Source organism: Leptodactylus fuscus, chromosome 8, assembly GCF_031893055.1.
Source record: "Leptodactylus fuscus isolate aLepFus1 chromosome 8, aLepFus1.hap2, whole genome shotgun sequence".
Lineage (NCBI taxonomy): Eukaryota > Metazoa > Chordata > Amphibia > Anura > Leptodactylidae > Leptodactylus > Leptodactylus fuscus.
The window spans coordinates 14170365-14190222 of NC_134272.1; the positions used below are offsets into that span (position 1 = coordinate 14170365).

Here is a 19858-nt window from a genome sequence, read left to right on the forward strand (position 1 = left end):
GCACCCTTCAATTGACCCTGATAAACCCCAGTACCCTTCAATTGACCATGATAGACCCCAGCACCCTTCAATTGACCCTGATAAACCCCAGTACCCTTCTATTGACCCTGATAGACCCCCAGCACACTACAACTTAATTACTGGACCTTTGACTGTAGGAGTTGTCAGGTTTAAGACTTTTTCCAGTATCTTATCCAACCACTGGGCTAGAAAGCGAGAAAAAAGTAATAAAACAAAAATTGGAGGTTTTACTCCCCTCCGTTCCTTCCAGTGCATTGTGTATTAGAGAAACATCCCAGGATAAACCGACCGGGAAGTTCTCGCTCTTTTCAGAAAGTTACTACCCACTAAATGTCTCAGGTATCCCTTTAAGGAGGACCCATAATTTGGTTATTATACTGTATGTTGGCTAGAGACCATATACCGTAAGATTATACTGTGTGGAGGCCCAAGAGGGTATCATAATGTTCATGGGGCCCTATACTATGTGGGGGACATTATACATATACAATATACTGTGCAGGGCGCTAAGGAGAGCACTATACTGTGTGGGAGCACTAAGGAGAGCACTATACTGTGTGGGAGCACTAAGGAGAGCACTATACTGTGTGGGAGCACTAAGGAGAGCACTATACTGTGCAGGGCACTAAGGAGAGCACTATACTGTGTGGGAGACACTAAGGAGAGCACTATACTATGTGGGGGCACTAAGGAGAGCACTATACTGTGTGGGGGCACTAAGGAGAGCACTATACTGTGTGGGGGACACTAAGGAGAGCACTATACTATGGGGGCACTAAGGAGAGCACTATACTGTGTATACTGTGTGGGGGCACTAAGGAGAGCACTATACTGTGTGGGAGCACTAAGGAGAGCACTATACTGTGTGGGGGCCACTAAGGAGAGTACTATACTGTCTGGGGGCACTAAGGAGAGCAGTATACTTTGTGGGGGCACTAAGGAGAGCACTATACTGTGTGGGTGCACTAAGGAGAGCACTATACTGTCTGGGGGCACTAAGGAGAGCACTATACGGTGTGGGGGCACTAAGGAGAGCACTATACTGTGTGGGGGCACTAAGGAGAGCACTATACTGTGTGGGGGCACTAAGGGGAGCACTATACTGTCTGGGGGCACTAAGGAGAGCACTATACTGTGTGGGGGCACTAAGGAGAGCACTATACTGTGTGGGGGCACTAAGGAGAGCACTATACTGTGTGGGAGCACTAAGGAGAGCACTATGCTGTCTGGGGGCACTAAGGAGAGCACTATACTGTCTGGGAGCACTAAGGAGAGCACTATACTGTGTGGGGGCACTAAGGAGAGCACTATACTGTCTGGGGGCACTAAGAAGAGCAATATACTTTGTGGGGGCACTAAGGAGAGCACTATACTGTGTGGGGGCACTAAGGAGAGCACTATACTGTCTGGGGGCACTAAGGAGAGCACTATACTGTCTGGGGGCACTAAGGAGAGCACTATACTGTGTTGGGGCACTAAGGAGAGCACTATACTGTGTGGGGGCACTAAGGAGAGCACTATACTGTCTGGGGGCACTAAGGAGAGCAATATACTTTGTGGGGGCACTAAGGAGAGCACTATACTGTGTTGGGGCACCAAGGAGAGCACAATACTGTGTTGGGGCACTAAGGAGAGCACTATACTGACTGGGGGCACTAAGGAGAGCACTATACTGTCTGGGGGCACTAAGGAGAGCACTATACTGTCTGGGGGCACTAAGGAGAGCACTATACTGTCTGGGGGCACTAAGGAGAGCACTATACTGTGTTGGGGCACTAAGGAGAGCACTATACTGTGTGGGGGCACTAAGGAGAGCACTATACTGTCTGGGGGCACGAAGGAGAGCACTATACTGTCTGGGGGCACTAAGGAGAGCAATATACTTTGTGGGGGCACTAAGGAGAGCACTATACTGTGTGGGAGCACTAAGGAGAGCACTATACTGTGTTGGGGCACCAAGGAGAGCACAATACTGTTTGGGAGCACTAAGGAGAGCACAATACTGTGTGGGGGCACTAAGGAGAGCACTATACTGTCTGGGGGCACTAAGGAGAGCACTATACTGTCTGGGGGCACTAAGGAGAGCACTATACTGTGTTGGGGCACTAAGGAGAGCACTATACTGTGTGGGGGCACTAAGGAGAGCACTATACTGTCCGGGGGCACTAAGGAGAGCAATATACTTTGTGGGGGCACTAAGGAGAGCACTATACTGTGTGGGGGCACTAAAGAGAGCACTATACTGTGTTGGGGCACCAAGGAGAGCACAATACTGTTTGGGAGCACTAAGGAGAGCACAATACTGTGTGGGGGCACTAAGGAGAGCACTATACTGTCTGGGGGCACTAAGGAGAGCAATATACTTTGTGGGGGCACTAAGGAGAGCACTATACTTTGTGGGGGCACTAAAGAGAGCACTATACTGTGTTGGGGCACTAAGGAGAGCACAATACTGTTTGGGAGCACTAAGGAGAGCACAATACTGTGTGGGGGCACTAAGGAGAGCACTATACTGTCTGGGGGCACTAAGGAGAGCACTATACTGTCTGGGGGCACTAAGGAGAGCACTATACTGTGTTTGGGCACTAAGGAGAGCACTATACTGTCTGGGGGCACTAAGGAGAGCACTATACTGTCTGGGGGCACTAAGGAGAGCACTATACTGTCTGGGAGCACTAAGGAGAGCTCTATACTGTGTGGGGGCACTAAGGAGAGCACTATACTGTCTGGGGGCACTAAGGAGAGCACTATGCTGTCTGGGGGCACTAAGGAGAGCACTATACTGTCTGGGGGCACTAAGGAAAGCACTATACTGTGTGGGGACACTAAGGAGAGCACTATACTGTCTGGGGGCACTAAGGAGAGCATTATACTGTGTGGAGGCACTAAGGAGAGCACTATACTGTCTGGGGGCACTAAGGAGAGCACTATACTGTGTGGGAGCACTAAGGAGAGCACTATACTGTGTACACCACCTTCAATCCTATGTATACCGCCTAGATATGAATGATGAATCAGGTCTGCAAGACTGTTCTCATCTGAACCTAGCAGTGTGTCTGGCTCAGGCTTCCGGCCTACCTCAGCACTGCAGTATTGGTGTATTTTAGTGTTACGTGTCCCTGTGTAGTGACTACATTTATCCTGTTTCTTCTCCCAATATGGCGACTCTCACTGCTCTTTCTAGCTGCCAGGGAATATTTTCCCCATGTAGTCGTGGTTGTTCTGTACCGTGACTAACCTTGGCTTGTATTGTCTCCTAGAATAGTCTAACTTTTATGTCTATATATGATACAGATCCCTGAATGAATGAATCTGAACACCATGACCCTGCACTGCGATGGAGAAAATGCTGCTGCCTCTGCACACGATGGTCTCGGCCTTTACAAGGGGGTGTAGAGGACGAGAATAGAACAGGTAAGAAAGCAAACATGTTTTCCTTCTCTTTAAGAGAAGACTGCGCAGTCGGATTCCTTCATATTGTATGCCATGTGAAGTCAATGGACCAACTCCACTGTATACGGAGAGGTCAGCCGGATGCCTGGATCATGCAGACGCCTCCTGATGGTTTGCGTCATCCGATTGGGGTGTGATGTCTAATTTCACTTGGTGTCAGGGGTGAACTATAGAAAGCTGCCCCCTCCCCTGGCCGAAACACCACAGCCAAAAGGAAAAATGTGAAAACGCAATGAAAACGTTGCAGAAAAAAACTGAGATGCGTTTCCCTCCAAGTTTTTTGCGCAACACTTTTTTGCTGCGTTTCGCTATGTGGGGCCTTAACCTTAATGTTCTTATGATTGTCTGCGAACGTTTCCACCTGTCGGGAGTTATTCCTTCTATAGAATGTAAAATTGCCGCCACCCGAGTTAAACATTTCGTCGCAATTATTTTTAAACACATTTGCGGTACGCTGGCACAGGGCGGTGGAATAATATAATCATCTGCCTCATTGTCTAGGAGATGTGATTCCAGGCGCTCCGAACCATTCAGGCGCAGGTTATTGTGCCCTGCCACGTCTTACAAAATCATGTTATTATTTCTTTTCTGCATACATCAAAAATATTCGCAGGTCGTAAATCTCGTGGAGAATGTGCTCGTGACCAGCCGGAGACTTAAAGGACCCTGACAGGCAGAAAGTAGCGTCTTCTAGAAAGTTAGCTCTGTCTTAGAGATGTTCTTTTGCCGTCTTGGACTTCACAGAGGAGGGTAACCCACTCAGCAACGCCCTCTATAGGCCAGAATGGAGAGAGATCTCTACTGCTCTGGCTGACCCGCTGCTTCCATATGACAGCTGGGCAAATGTATACCTAGATGAGGCTTTAACCAGATATTGTTGGTGTTAAGAGAATACTTATTGATGGAGATCAGCTCCAATAACCAACACCCCCATCGATCAGTCGTTCTTGGCACTCCATACATTGAGAATGGAGCAGGAAGCAAACAGCTCCGTTCTCTGTGTAGTGGCCAGACCAGGTACTGCACATCAGTTCTCAGTTACTGAGAAGGAAGCTAAGCAGCAGTAACTCAGTTCAGCCACTACACAGAGAACGGCAGTGTCTGCTTCCTGATCAATTTGCTGCTGACAAAAGATAATCAATATGGCACCAGGTGTCATACCTCCACCGATCTGATATTGAAGACCAGCCCTTAGGATACATTACCAATATGTTAACCCTGATGTGCACACTTTTGCAACTTTTTGAAACGAGAAAGTCGGTAACTTTTTATCTAAAACACTTCCGGATTTTGTATGCAGCTCCGAAACAGAAGTATTTGTCTCCATAAACCATGCAGTCGCAGTCATGTCTTACTAAACCCTTCTTCTCCCAAGGCCCAACCTACAGATAGGAGATGAGAAGAGAGATAGTCTGACTACACAGAATTTGTTTGTAGTCTGTAACAATGGAGACACATAGGTAAGTATAAGGGCTGTGCAAAGAGAATCTAAAAACACTGCTGGACACAGAACCAATATATGGCAATAGTCACATACATAGTGATACACAGCTCATTGACCCACCACAATAATATATACACCTTGCACATACATGGAAAGGAAAGGGAAAATATTACAATATCCCAAGTTATCCAGGCTATAGCCCATATACAGGCCTGTCTGGATGGGCTATATAATGTGTAATACACAAGGTAAACAACAACCAGCTTATTTACCTCCTTGTTTGTTCTCATCTGAGAGCACTTATACGCTATTATGTGGATTCCTGCAATTTGTGACTGTGGTTATTTTTTATATAAATGCACTTTTATACAATAAATCCTCTCAGCAATCGTAGTGGACAAAACAAAAATGTCCTATGAGAACATGATCAATGCGAAATACTGAAAGAATAAGAGTAAACACTAGAAAAAATAATATACCGCCCCTATTATTATAGTACTGATAAGAAGGGCAAGAGAGGCTAAGAGAACTTAATTATGGTAATATTGACCACTATGTACAAAAGTAATATATCTACTATTATACTGACTCCTATGAACAGGAATGTAACTACTATAATACTGCTCCTATGTACAAGAATATAACTACTATAATACTGCCCCCTATGTACAAGAATATAACTACTATAATACTGCTCCTATGTACAGGAATATAACTACTATAATACTGCTCCTATGTACAAGAATATAACTACTATAATACTACTCCTATGTACAAGAATATAACTACTATAATACTGCCCCTATGTACAAGAATATAACTACTATAATACTGCTCCCCTATGTACAAGAATATGACTACTATAATACTACTCCTATGTACAAGAATATAACTACTACAATACTACTTCTATGTACAAGAATATAACTACTATAATACTGCTCCTATGTACAAGAATATAACTACTATAATACTGCTCCTATGTACAAGAATATAACTACTATAATACTGCTCCTATGTACAAGAATATAACTACTATAATACTGCTCCCCTATGTACAAGAATATGACTACTATAATACTGCCCCTATGTACAAGAATATAACTACTATAATACTGCTCCTATGTACAAGAATATAACTACTATAATACTACTCCTATGTACAAGAATATAACTACTACAATACTACTTCTATGTACAAGAATATAACTACTATAATACTGCTCCTATGTACAAGAATATAACTACTATAATACTGCTCCTATGTACAAGAATATAACTACTACAAGAATATAACTACTACAATACTACTTCTATGTACAAGAATATAACTACTATAATACTGCTCCTATGTACAAGAATATAACTACTATAATACTGCTCCCCTATGTACAAGAATATGACTACTATAATACTACTCCTATGTACAAGAATATAACTACTACAATACTACTTCTATGTACAAGAATATAACTACTATAATACTGCTCCTATGTACAAGAATATAACTACTATAATACTGCTCCTATGTACAAGAATATAACTACTATAATACTACTCCTATGTACAAGAATATAACTACTACAATACTACTTCTATGTACAAGAATATAACTACTATAATACTGCTCCTATGTACAAGAATATAACTACTATAATACTACTCCTATGTACAAGAATATAACTACTATAATACTGCTCCTATGTACAAGAATATAACTTCTATAATACTGCTCCTATGTACAAGAATATAACTACTATAATACTACCTCCTATGTACAAGAATATAACTACTATAATACTATTCCTATGTACAAGAATATAACTACTATAATACTGCTCCTATGTACAAGAATATAACTACTATAATACTGCTCCTATGTACAAGAATATAACTACTATAATACTACCTCCTATGTACAAGAATATAACTACTATAATACTGCTCCTATGTACAAGAATATAACTACTATAATACTACCTCCTATGTACAAGAATATAACTACTATAATACTGCTCCTATGTACAAGAATATAACTACTATAATACCGCCTCCTATGTACAAGAATATAACTACTATAATACTGCCCCTATGTACAAGAATATAACTACTGTAATACTGCTCCTATGTACAAGAATATAACTACTATAATACTGCTCCTATGTACAAGAATATAACTACTATAATACTGCTCCTATGTACAAGAATATAACTACTATAATACTGCTCCTATGTACAAGAATATAACTACTATAATACTGCTCCTATGTACAAGAATATAACTACTATAATACCGCCTCCTATGTACAAGAATATAACTACTATAATACTGCCCCTATGTACAAGAATATAACTACTATAATACTGCTCCCCTATGTACAAGAATATAACTACTATAATACTACTCCTATGTACAAGAATATAACTACTACAATACTACTTCTATGTACAAGAATATAACTACTATAATACTGCTCCTATGTACAAGAATATAACTACTATAATACTGCTCCTATGTACAAGAATATAACTACTATAATACTGCTCCCCTATGTACAAGAATATGACTACTATAATACTACTCCTATGTACAAGAATATAACTACTACAATACTACTTCTATGTACAAGAATATAACTACTATAATACTGCTCCTATGTACAAGAATATAACTACTATAATACTGCTCCTATGTACAAGAATATAACTACTATAATACTACCTCCTATGTACAAGAATATAACTACTATAATACTATTCCTATGTACAAGAATATAACTACTATAATACTGCTCCTATGTACAAGAATATAACTACTATAATACTACTCCTATATACAAGAATATAACTACTATAATATTGCTCCTATGTACAAGAATATAACTACTATAATACTACCTCCTATGTACAAGAATATAACTACTATAATACTGCTCCTATGTACAAGAATATAACTACTATAATACTGCCCCTATGTACAAGAATATAACTACTGTAATACTGCTCCTATGTACAAGAATATAACTACTATAATATTCCCCCTATGTACAAGAATATAACTACTATAATACTGCTCCTATGTACAAGAATATAACTACTATAATACTGCTCCTATGTACAAGAATATAACTACTATAATACTACCTCCTATGTACAAGAATATAACTACTATAATACTGCCTCCTATGTACAAGAATATAACTACTATAATACTGCCCCTATGTACAAGAATATAACTACTATAATACTGCTCCTATGTACAAGAATATAACTACTATAATATTCCCCCTATGTACAAGAATATAACTACTATAATACTGCTCCTATGTACAAGAATATAACTACTATAATACTGCTCCTATGTACAAGAATATAACTACTATAATACTGCCCCTATGTACAAGAATATAACTACTATAATACTGCTCCTATGTACAAGAATATAACTACTATAATACTGCTCCTATGTACAAGAATATAACTACTATAATACTGCTCCTATGTACAAGAATATAACTACTATAATACTGCTCCTATGTACAAGAATATAACTATTATAATACTGCTCCTATGTACAAGAATATACGGTAACTTCTTATAACCTGACTATTATCACAACCTTCATGTTCCTTTATATTCTGTATTTCCTCTTTTGAGTTGACCATAAATGATAACTTTATAAAATCTGAATAATCTCGATAAAATATTTATTATTTACAATTGTCTCTATAAGAACAATTATACCGCAGATAATATTACTGAATTTAGGTAGAAATGTTTCTCCTAGGATTTTGCCCAAAATGGAGGTGAAAGGTTATTTTGCTGCCATAAATACTTAGTCGTCCATGGGCATGACCAGGTACCCATTGAATATAAGATAGATATCGGTCTCGTCATTGTATAGTGCGTTCTCTCGCTCTCTTTTGAACATCCGCACCCATACTTCATCCTTTTCCTTCAACTGGAGCATAAGACTTTGGCTCTGCATGATACTGCGGTCACTTGGTTGCGCGTACAAAATGGCCGTCTCTTCATTGTTCTTCATGATATGTAGATAGGTCTCTTTTAAGTTCCACGTATGTACATTGAGGTTAAAGTAGTAAATCCCAGGAATGTAACAGACGAAAGTTCCTGAGAACATGTTGAAGTGTTCATACAGGTTCACAAACGCCTTGTCGAATACCACAGTTTGGTAGTATTCGGTACTGTGTAACGATTTACGGCGAGCCACCGAAAATGCTGCATATCGGATCTTGCAAGAAAACCCTGGTGGTCCCGTTTGACCTTTTTGACCCTTCATACCTAAGGCTCCTTGAGGTCCTCGTTCACCTTCTTTTCCTGAAACTCCTGGAGGTCCTTTTCCACCATTATCACCCTTTTCACCTGAAAAAAATGGGTTTGAATTTGTTAATTTTTTGGTTTTTACTCTTTTTTGGCTTAAAGACATGACATAACGAATGATCATTTCTATCAATAGACCTTTGTAAAAGGACAGAGATCTTTGGAACATATGAAGAACTTTTTGAGAACTCTACTTTTAGTGATCTAGACTGTTAAGGTGGCCATAGACCTTCTGCAGCTGACAGATGTTTCTCTCGACTTCCTTATATACATGGTCTCTTGGTTTGGCCAAGTATGGATGTGTTCTCAGTGCTAAGAGGACTGAGCCATTGGCAGACGCTTTTCTCCCATGTGGACTAAGGATAGGTGTTGTTAAAATTCAACACGTCCCATCCTTTGGTTCCTTGATGTACATCAAATGAACGTCAACCACTCATAGATGGTTGTCCTCCTGAAACCGAATACTGATAGTCTAGCGTGTATGGCCATCATAGCTTATAGACATCATAGAAGGCAAACCCACCATCCAGCAGCTTTGGGGTCAACCATCCCTTTGAATGGTCTTGATAAGACTATAAACATTTGGTTGATATGGTGGACACTCCATGTCCTAATCATGGATTCCACCCACCCACCCACTTTACTAGCTTTGGCAATGCCAAATACCTATTCGGACGTGCCAATAAAGCATTTTTTGATTTGATTTGATTTGATTTGATTCGACCAACTGTAACCTCACCTTTGAGAATTGTCATCTCTATACGAGGTTGGACTCTTGGCATTGGGTGGACAACATATTCCTTCACTCGGCTCTTCTTGGGTGGCTCTGCAGGCTCCTCTGAGGCTCCACAGCATCGGACACATGAGGGGTTACCAACTTCTTGCCACAAAAACGTTCTTGGTGCAGCAGAATCAACAGACACTAGAGATACCAAGAGGATGACCACTGGGAGATGCATCACTGGTCCTTATGGCTTGGCTGAAATAATAAAAATTATATTGACGTGAATCTCATGCAGATATTTCCAGAAGACAAGACTGTTTTTAATTTTTACAAGGACATGTTGAAATAATTCAAGCTCAAAAGGACATCAGCTATATAAAGCACAAAAGATCCAGACAGCGAACAAGTTGTTTTTTTTTTGTTTATTTCAAGGTTAAAAAAAGATTTCGGAACAGAAATTGTTAGTTGAGAAATATATCAAACAAACATCATTCTGGAGATTGCTCAACTTAAAGGGGAACTCCACTGACACTCACTTTTGGATATTTCATGACATAGGTTTATGAACTTGGACCAAAACTAGAGGAGAAGAAGTCTCTGAACCCTTTGGATACATCTATGACCTATTTGTCACTAGAAATTACCCCACCAACAGAACTCCACTGAAATGACCAAAATCTCAAGAAGCCAGTTAGAGATGCTGAAAGGGTGTCACGCGTCCACATTTTATCAACCTTTAGATTTATTAGAAGCAGAAATTGTTTCTATTGCATCTAAAGGAATCTTTATTTGTCTATGAGAAGCTCTGTGGGGGCGGTGCATGGCAGAGAATATTTCCTATTGGTGTTCTATCCATTTGCATGTCAAGTACCGCCCCCAAGGAGCCACAAAACATTGCAAAATATAATATAAGGTTTTGAAGTCCACAGTAAATCCTATAGACCTAAGTGATCACCTTATCACATTATGGGGGGCTCACATATGACCCTTAACCCCATCCATGGGGCCACACTTTACATTCATGCCCCGTGTGTGGTTTTCAGTAGGGATACAGGCGCAGTCACTTTTTATTAAAGACTCTGGGAAAGTGACTAGGCAGAGCAATGTCCCCTCACCACCATGGGAGATGAATGTACTATATGGCATGGATGCAGAATGTGTGACTGGCCAAACATCAGGGCATATGAACTGAGTTGTCTGTCAGAGTCAAAGCAAGTGGGAATACAAGGGAAAACCAAAGCCATAACTACTACAGACCATAAATGAAAACCTAGAAGAGCCCATCTTGAAACACAATGGTGGTGTCATGGTTTCCATTTGTGTTGAGGGGCTGGAATGGTATTGGAGAACTATACAGAATTCCTCAGTCTGTGGACTATATTAATCCTACTAGTCTTTCTTGCTACATCGAATCTATCTCCTTCTCTCTTGATATACCACAGCACAGTAGCGGTACTTAAGAAGTGATTTGTTTTGACGACCTCCATCCATTCTAAGACGTTCATCAATAAACGCCCTGGCATGCAGGAGATAAATATTTAACATCCCACCTGCCTCAGTTAAGAATGCCCTTTCATAGTAGATTCCCATTTTCTCTATAGTAGCCATTATTTGCCCCGGGGCGGCTGCGCTCACTAACAAGAGCAGTCTGTGTGAGTTCAAACACCATCCAAACCTTTTAGCTGGAGGACAAGTTCCCTCAGATCCCATCTGCTTTTGATTCATTCCTTTGAAATCAGCCAATGCATCATCCACTCTTGCCGGGATCCTTTAAAGCATTTGCGCCATCGCAGTCCAGGAGATAATCCTCCACTTTGGTATGGGATGTGTGTTTCAAAGTTGAGTCAGGAAAAGTTTGAGTTTGCCGAAAGAAAAAGAATTTCAGAAGACAACCTTTAAAGTCCCATTTCCGCTTGCTGCACACGCCAGCGGTATGTGAATAAAACAAACCGGAGGATGATAAACAGGTGGTTCCTTCTTCCTGCTGCTCCCTTCTTCCATTTGCTGAATTTCTAACACAAGCCTATAAACCAAAGATGGTTTTGATGTGGCCTCAAATTCCTGGAGAGAGGCAGAAGGAGGCTAGAATAATGAAGATGCTTAAGAAAATCTAGACAGCTGAGAGTGGAGAAGCTGCCTGGAAGACTTTCTGCAAACTTCCTACGCAAAGTTGTGGGAATTTGTCAATGGGATTTAGCAGGAACAGGTCCATGTCTATGTTTAGTCATGAGCCCAAATAGAGCATCCAAAATGCAGCGAAACGTCTTTAAGACGACCACCCAAAATTGCGTGAAAAGGTAATCTTCGAGAGAGGTGGTCTTCTCAAAGAACATGGAAAAACGAAGAAGAAGAAGATGATCTTCTGAAAGAGGTGGTCTTTTGGAGAAGCTTCACTGTCCATAGATATGATAAAATTTTGGGTGCAACAACCACCACTAGTGAAAGCTACTATGGGCATATTTATACGGCTCGCAACATGGCCAGTAGGAGATCAACAATGGATTTGGATTAGAGATAAACCAGTTCAAAGTCGAAGGATTGGGAGTTCTTTACCGGTAGGAGCTTTCCAACAAGGAATCTCCAGGTCACTACTCTTGGATTGGTCTTCGTTAGCTATGACTGGCATCAGTAGTCGTAGTCAGATAGTGTAGGGCTTGAGGCAAGCAGAGTTTGGTTGAGGCAGAGGTTAAAATGGGTAGTATAAAAGACAACATGGTCAAGCCAGGATGATACCAAACAGAACAGGAACACAAATACAGAGGAAGCAAAGGGAACGTAAAACCCTAAAGACTATGACAAGGGTCCTGAAGAAACCTTGGACACTTTGGAGTCAGGGGCATTGAGCAAGGACTGGCTCTTTAAGAGATTAGAAACCACAACCCTAGAGGAACGATACAGGAATATATCAACGACTGGGAACAAGATGCCTCTACAGAGGCGAGGGTGAGTCAAGAGAGGGGCAGGGTGCACTGAAACAGTAGCTGCAAAGAGTGTCTCTGGTTCTAGAGGGCCAGAATGTCCAAACTGTATATTTTCCTCTGGTGATGCTATAGAGACATTTCTGCCTGGTTCCTCCACTGTTGATAGTCCATTGTTACGGATATCAGTAGCAGAAGCCCCTGCCATCAAAAGTGGACAGACCCTTTAAATACCAATAATATTCTGTGGTTACGAGTAAGAGGGCTGCGGCCCTCCTCTTAAGCTGCTGTGATATTGAAGTGCCATTCTAATTATAGGGAAGCGGGAGGACGTCTCTGGTTTTCTGAACCCAAGGTCAACGACTTCACATTTTTGTTTAGGTTTGTTCTGCTGAACAGCAAGATCCTTAACATGTGGCCTGAGCTGTGACCTATAAATTCTCTTCATGAACCCAGTGCATCCAGTATGGCAGTAATGTGATTACATGTTCCAAGTACAACGCATTTCCTTCCAAAATTCCTCCATGGCCAGGATCTATCCCGAGAACCTCTGAAGTTTGGAGGACCTCAACTTCATCTGAAGATGTCCCCAATCTACCCTTGATGTGAGAGGAGGTGGGAATATGCGTTGGGTGCTGTGTGCCAAGGGGGCACCAACAAGCCTTTTCCTATGGCCAGGATATTTAATACATGATAAATATGGCGGTCATGGGTCATGGCAGGTCATGATCACGCCAAGTCCTCCAGACCACAATGTGTTCTCTGATTTGCTACTAAACCGCCTTCTCAAGCAATAACAACGTGTAACCTTCTGTCTTACAGATGTATGAACACAACATAATAAGACGATCGCTCCAAACGGCAGAATGTACTCAGTTATTAACTTTTATGATCCACCCTAAACATGCCCTTGAGACACAAGAAGTGGTGCCAAGATTTCACAACCTTCATTCAAAATGATTAAGAGACAATCGATGTTATCGTACAAGAATGTGTTTACCAAACAGAAATTAAAGGGAACTCGGCATTGGGATAGACAGCTTAAAGCGGTTCTCCACTTGTTAGAAGAATTAGTAGATAGGACAGGTCCTCCAGAAAGATTGACACTCTGTAGTGGCTATCCATAAGGACTAAGCAATGTGGATAGAGCACCCTCCATGATTAAAGGGTTTGCCCAGGATCTGGAGTAACTTCAGGGTTGGTCAGGCAGCATGTAGAGCAAAAAAATAAGACATGCTCACCTATCCTGGTGTTCCATGGTCTCATATAACTGTTGAGACCAATAATTGGCCTTGGGGGTCGCTGGTAAAGAATTGGTGACATATAGAGATGAGCGAACACTAAAATGTCCGAGGTTCGAAATCCGATTTGAACAAGCGCACACTGTTCGGCTGTTCAAAGGGATTTCGAACCCCATTATAGTCTATGGGGGTAAATGCTCGTTTCAGGGGTATGCAAAATTCGATAACATTATACTCACCAAGTCCACGAGTGACGGTCGGGCTGGATTCCCATTGAAGTCTTCTCCCGGCGCAGCGCCCCTGCAGCGTCTTCCGGCTGGAATTCACTCTGCCTAGGCATCGGGGCCTAGGCAGAGCTGACTGCGCATGCGCGGTCGGCTCTGCTCAGCCTGGTGCCTGAGCAGAGCCAACTGCGCATGCGTGGGCATGCCTGCGCATGCGCAGTCGGCTCTGCCTAGGCCGGATGCCTAGGCAGAGTGAATTCCAGCCGGAAGACGCTGAGGGGACGCTGCACGGAGAAGACTTCTAAAGGTAAGAGAAGAACCAGCGTTGATTGGCAGAATGTATAGCATTCTGCCAATCAACGCTGGTTCTACATCGAACCTTAAACAGCTAGTAGTGTTCGATCGAGTACAAGTATCTCAAATACCGTAGTATTCGATCGAACACCTACTCGATCGAACACTACTCGCTCATCTCTAGTGACATACGTGAGTGACGTCACCAGTCTCTCTTCAACCACTGATTGGTCTCCACCCTGAAGTCCTCTAGCATCTGCAAAATTACTCACAACAAGTTCTCATGTCTCTGGAGGATCAGAGGTTGGATAGCTCTGGTTTGGACAATGCATTGGGTGAATTGGAGACATCTCCAGTACAAATTAAAGCATTTAGTAGGAGTTCCACAGCTTTCAGGGTAAGGACACATTACCAGGTTTTCTGGTGTAGTTTTTGAACCATGTGTGGATCATAAAGTGTAAGAACCTGGAACGAACATATTCCTCTTTTTTTAATCCACTCTTGGTTTCTTCTATAAAAACTGTACCAACAGGGTTTACACCAGTGGTATCGACATCAACTTGATGTTCTCAAGCTTCTGCAGAACAGCAATTCCTAGCATGTCCTAATGGCATGTGGCTGTCAAGGCAGGCTGGAAGCTGCAGTTATACAAGAACCAAAGATTGGAAACCACCGATCTAGACCATACTTTGGGTGAATTGGAGGCATCACCAGAGCAAATTAAATGATCTAGTAGGACTTTCACAGCCTGAACAGTGAGGACACATGTTCAGTTTTTGAACTTGGCTTCAAAACCTGCACTAACAAAAACTTGACGTGTGCCCTTACCCTAATGCAGTGCAAACACGAATACATGGTGACCTACAAATATGTCTCCAAACATGTTTACGATGCAACAGTTTCTAGGCCAGCTCTTGTAACCAGCTGTTGACATGTGGAAAAATTCCCCTGGCTACAATTACATACAGATGTAATAAGAGTCATCCAGAGGAGATGGGCGTTCAAGATCAACCATGGACTTATAAAGACCTCAGGAAGATGGATGAACATAAGTTTCCAAACCAAGAAGATGCGTCTAGGGACTGTAAAGGCTTGTTGTTGTTTTTTATGAAGTTCTTTGTCTTGACTACAGAAGGTCATATATTTATGGTGGGATATGGCATTGATTTAGTGGTGGAAGGTAGATCGGGTGGTTAGCCTATGACCATAGAGAGCTAGCCATGTGGTGGAAATGTCTACGTAATGTCTTCTCGTGTGGTGACCATCAGACATTACTCACTTTCAATAAATTGGGCACCTCATATCTACAGGGAAACAATAGGATAACACAGACTGAGTGAAGACAATAGGTGAACTCTACAGACTAGAAGTTCAGGAAGTGTGGCCTTCACTGGTGGTCGTGTATCCACTGGTTCCCCAACCATGCTGGAAAACCCTTTAGACGACACAAGAGTCGAATGATACGCCCTCATACTATTCAAGAAGAATCTACAAGCACAAAAAGTTGTAGATGACCCAGTTTACCAAAAACAGTAGGACTATAATGTAACATGGAGAAGCTTTTATTCTTGCAACAGAGGCCCAGCATCTTCAAGTTACTCCTAAAGTTTTTAACCAACAACTTGAAGGAACACAACTTTTTATAAATGTCACCTCCCAGCATGGACTAATAGTCTGAGGATTCTGGGAGGGAGTTGACGTTGAACAACTTGTTGGAGACCACTGCTTTAGCCTGAGGGTTCATGGCTTGTACCTTTAGTATTGTCTCCTCATGGCTGCTAATCTGTAGCCGGCAACCAAGGACACGGCGGCCCGCCACTCACCGCTCTTTATACTAGAAGATAAAACGCTCTCAGCAGAAGCAGGAAAGAATTTCTTGTACACAACCTTCAAAGAAAGTGTCTACTGCTCTATACAGCTGAAGACTTTAATATAAAACAGACTGCCGAGTGCGGTCATGTCTGATGTTAACTCTAGAATGGCAAAGAGTGGCAGAAGTCAACTACGGCTAGCTCTAAAGAAGGAACAACGGTACAAATAAGGGCATTAGGATAACAAATTTATCAAAGACGTGGCCATTTTTAGTCTCGTTTTGTTACATGTACTACAAATTTTTGGCAAAACCAATTTATGGAGAACCTGTACCAGTTTTGGCCCCATAGTTAGACAAGAGCTAAATGTGAGAGGTTGTTTCACTCTTACCGGCCATTAGATCTACATGTGCTAAAGCCCATCCAACCCCAAAAAGTGGCACCTAAGTAGTCCCCAGGTATCTTTTTGTAGACTTCTCCCAGAAATTCATCACCACCCTTACAGGGACAGCTCCTTTGTGTCCTACTCGTCTTGACACATGAGCCATATCGGGATTTTATGGGATTGTCCTGAAAATTGGAATTTAGAGGGTCGTGCTTAGGTAACTATGCCCCAAAGTGGGAGTTTTTGGGAAACTTATGGAGAATTTTCCTACTGCTCTTGACACATGAGCCATTCCTTATCACGATCTGGTTTTTCATCGGATTGTCCTGAACATTGGAATTTAGTGGGCATTGCTTAGGTAACTATGCCCCAAAGTGTAGTAGAGGGATGCAAAGATGGACATGACTATTGGGTGTGAGTGTAGGGTCCCAACCCAAAGATGCAGCAAAAGATGGAACGTCACACGTCAGTTGTGCAAAGTGTAGATTTTTTATTGCGTAGAGCTCTACGCAATAAAAAATCTACACTTTGCACAACTGACATGTGACGTTCCATCTTTTTATGCCCCAAAGTGGGTATTTTTGGGAAATTTATGGAGAAGGCTCCTTGGTTTTCTTACTGATCTTCAGTCTTGACAAGAGTCATAACTTATAATATTCCGGTTTTTCATGGGACTGTCTTGCAAATTGGATTTTATGGAGCAAGGTTTAGGACACTATGTCCCAAATTGGGCAATTTTGGGAAATTTGCTCCTTGGTTTCCTACTGGTCTTGAGTCTTGACTAGGGTTGAGCCGATCTTGACATTTCAAGATCGATTTTAAAATCCAATTTCTGATCACTTTCAAGCCGATCCCGATCGTGAAATTTGCTCAATCGCCAATCGGGATCCGATCTTTTCCGATCCCGATCTTCAACCCTAGTCAATGCTTTTCTATGGGAAAAGTCACTTTTAGGGTTGAGCCGATCTTGAGATAACCTCCGATCTTGATCCCACTGGAAAAGGTTGGGTCGGAATTCCGAAATCCGATCTTTTCCGATCCCGATCGCTCAACCCTAGTCATGACCTACTTATAACATTCAGTTTTTTTTCATGGGATTGCCATGCAAATTGGACGTAAGGGGCAATGCTTATATAACTATACCCAAAACTGGGCACTTCTGCGGAATTTTGTTTGTCCCTTTTACATTCCCAAACTCGATTTGCTGCCATTTGTACATAATACATTAAAAACAGAATAGACCCATTATATATAACATGCAATGAGACTTATAAAAATCCAGTTCACATTACAGGATTAAGAATCGTGAAGTTTTAGGGTATGCTACTTTTTTTTTTAAGGGGACGTTTCCTAGACCAGCTCCTTTAAGGAACAAAAAAAGCTTAAAGCAACAACAGTGTAAACAAAGAGCAACAAAGCCCAAACATTCCTCAGCCATAACAAGGAAGAACAAAAAGAACGAAGAAGCTGACGAGGTCAAGAAGAAGTTTTTGGGTCAGAACGTTACAAGTAGATGATAGTAATAATATAATAACTTACGGTCTGGACACCCCCGCTGTTTTCATGAACTGATCCGTGCCGTGTTTGCAGTTTGCCTCGTTCCTAACAAAAGACATTGTCAGATTTTAGGACTCCACCCTTGTTGGTGGCTTGGAAAAAAAAAAAGTTGCATCCTATGTTACTACTACATGAAGTGTCCACGATGATGTCCCCACCCTGTGGTCTCTGCTCTTACCTCTTGCTCCTCTGCAGGGCACTTTAGAGATTTTCCCCCGTCTTCTGCCGGCTGCTCGAGGTCTGAAGTTTCTCCAGGAACTCAGGATTGGGCTGCCAGAGATTCCTTCAGACACATTGCAGAGTCCTCCAGGAGAAGTGAAATGAAAAGTGTTACATTTGGCTCTCACTTGTGAATTTGCTGCTTCTTGGAGCATCGTCCCATTCACCGCCAGCCCGGGGCAAGAACAGAGTCAGAGATATAAACATTGACAGTAATAAAAGGCCAACTTGGTGCCAAGGGCACGGCCGCCCCTACGTACATATTTACACACCCACTCACGCGCTTGTCCCTGCATGCTCATCACTTGACATCTATATCTATCTCATAAGACGCGACAGATTATACAACCGTTAGACCTCATCCATACACGGAGATTGCGAGGGATTTCTAAGACTACAAGTTTCAGTTTTTCAGGATTCCTTCAGAATTCTGTTGGTTGCCCTTGGAAACAGACAACAGTCAAACCCCCAGCCGCTGTCAGTCATGTGACCTATAAGTTAAAGGGGTTTTCAACCTACTTGGCAACTCTTCCAGAAGCTTCGAGAGGCTTCCGTGGAAAGGGACGAACTCCCCGACTCCTGGAAGAAGTGGCAAACCTTCCAGGCCACCAGGGTATGGGTCACTTTGTGTGTGGCTTGGGCAGTTTATGTGCTGGGCAGATTATGGGGCATGGCCAGAACATATGGGACATGTTCTAAAGGAGTGTGGCTTGACTTCACTAGGCACACCATCCTCCCAGAACTAGGCAAGTGTCCATTTCTAGGCTTATTAATCCATAGGATAGGTCATCCATTGAAGGTCGTTGGGGATAAGACACCCAGACCCCTCTCTGAAGAGGCTGCGGACCTCAAGTGAGCACTAAGACCTCTTCACAGAAAGGACAGCACCATACATTATACAGTGGCTGTTCCTGGTAATACAGCTCAACCCAATGTGACTGATGAACCTTACCCTGATCTCAGGCTGTATTCCGTCTAAAATGGTGACTCTGGTGTCATATACAACAACTGCTCCAAATATGATGGATGAGAGGCCCTGCACTCCACATAGGGATACACAACTCCCCTTCACCCTCCTAAATTGCTCACTTACCTTAAAATGGTCTCCCAAGATGGACTGTCAGTTCATTGAGGTATCAGATTACAGCTGCCCGTAGAAGTCTATGTAGGGGGGAGGAGCTAAATGAGAGAAAAGCAGAAACACACAGAGACTTTGTGCTGCTGCT

General features: G+C 42.1%; 1 protein-coding gene across 1 annotated transcript; it reads right to left on the minus strand.

Moving 5' to 3' along the window:
- Window positions 1-8618: 8618 nt before the first annotated feature.
- Window positions 8619-19715, minus strand: C1QTNF8 (C1q and TNF related 8). Its single transcript, XM_075284198.1, has 4 exons — window positions 18592-19715; window positions 18396-18458; window positions 9999-10238; window positions 8619-9301 (listed from the first exon to the last, which is right to left on the minus strand). The coding sequence occupies exons 3-4, from the start codon at window positions 10216-10218 to the stop codon at window positions 8754-8756; spliced, it is 768 nt and encodes a 255-aa protein (XP_075140299.1). The 5' UTR covers window positions 10219-10238; window positions 18396-18458; window positions 18592-19715; the 3' UTR covers window positions 8619-8753.
- Window positions 19716-19858: the final 143 nt, after the last annotated feature.

Bases quoted from the DNA above. Each gene is read 5' to 3' on its own strand.
- C1QTNF8 (XM_075284198.1), bottom strand. From the start codon at position 10,218: ATGCATCTCCCAGTGGTCATCCTCTTGGTATCTCTAGTGTCTGTTGAT. The intron at 9,302-9,998 runs GTGAGGTTACAG...CATTTTTTTCAG, and splicing joins AGAGATGACAATTCTCAAAG to GTGAAAAGGGTGATAATGGT.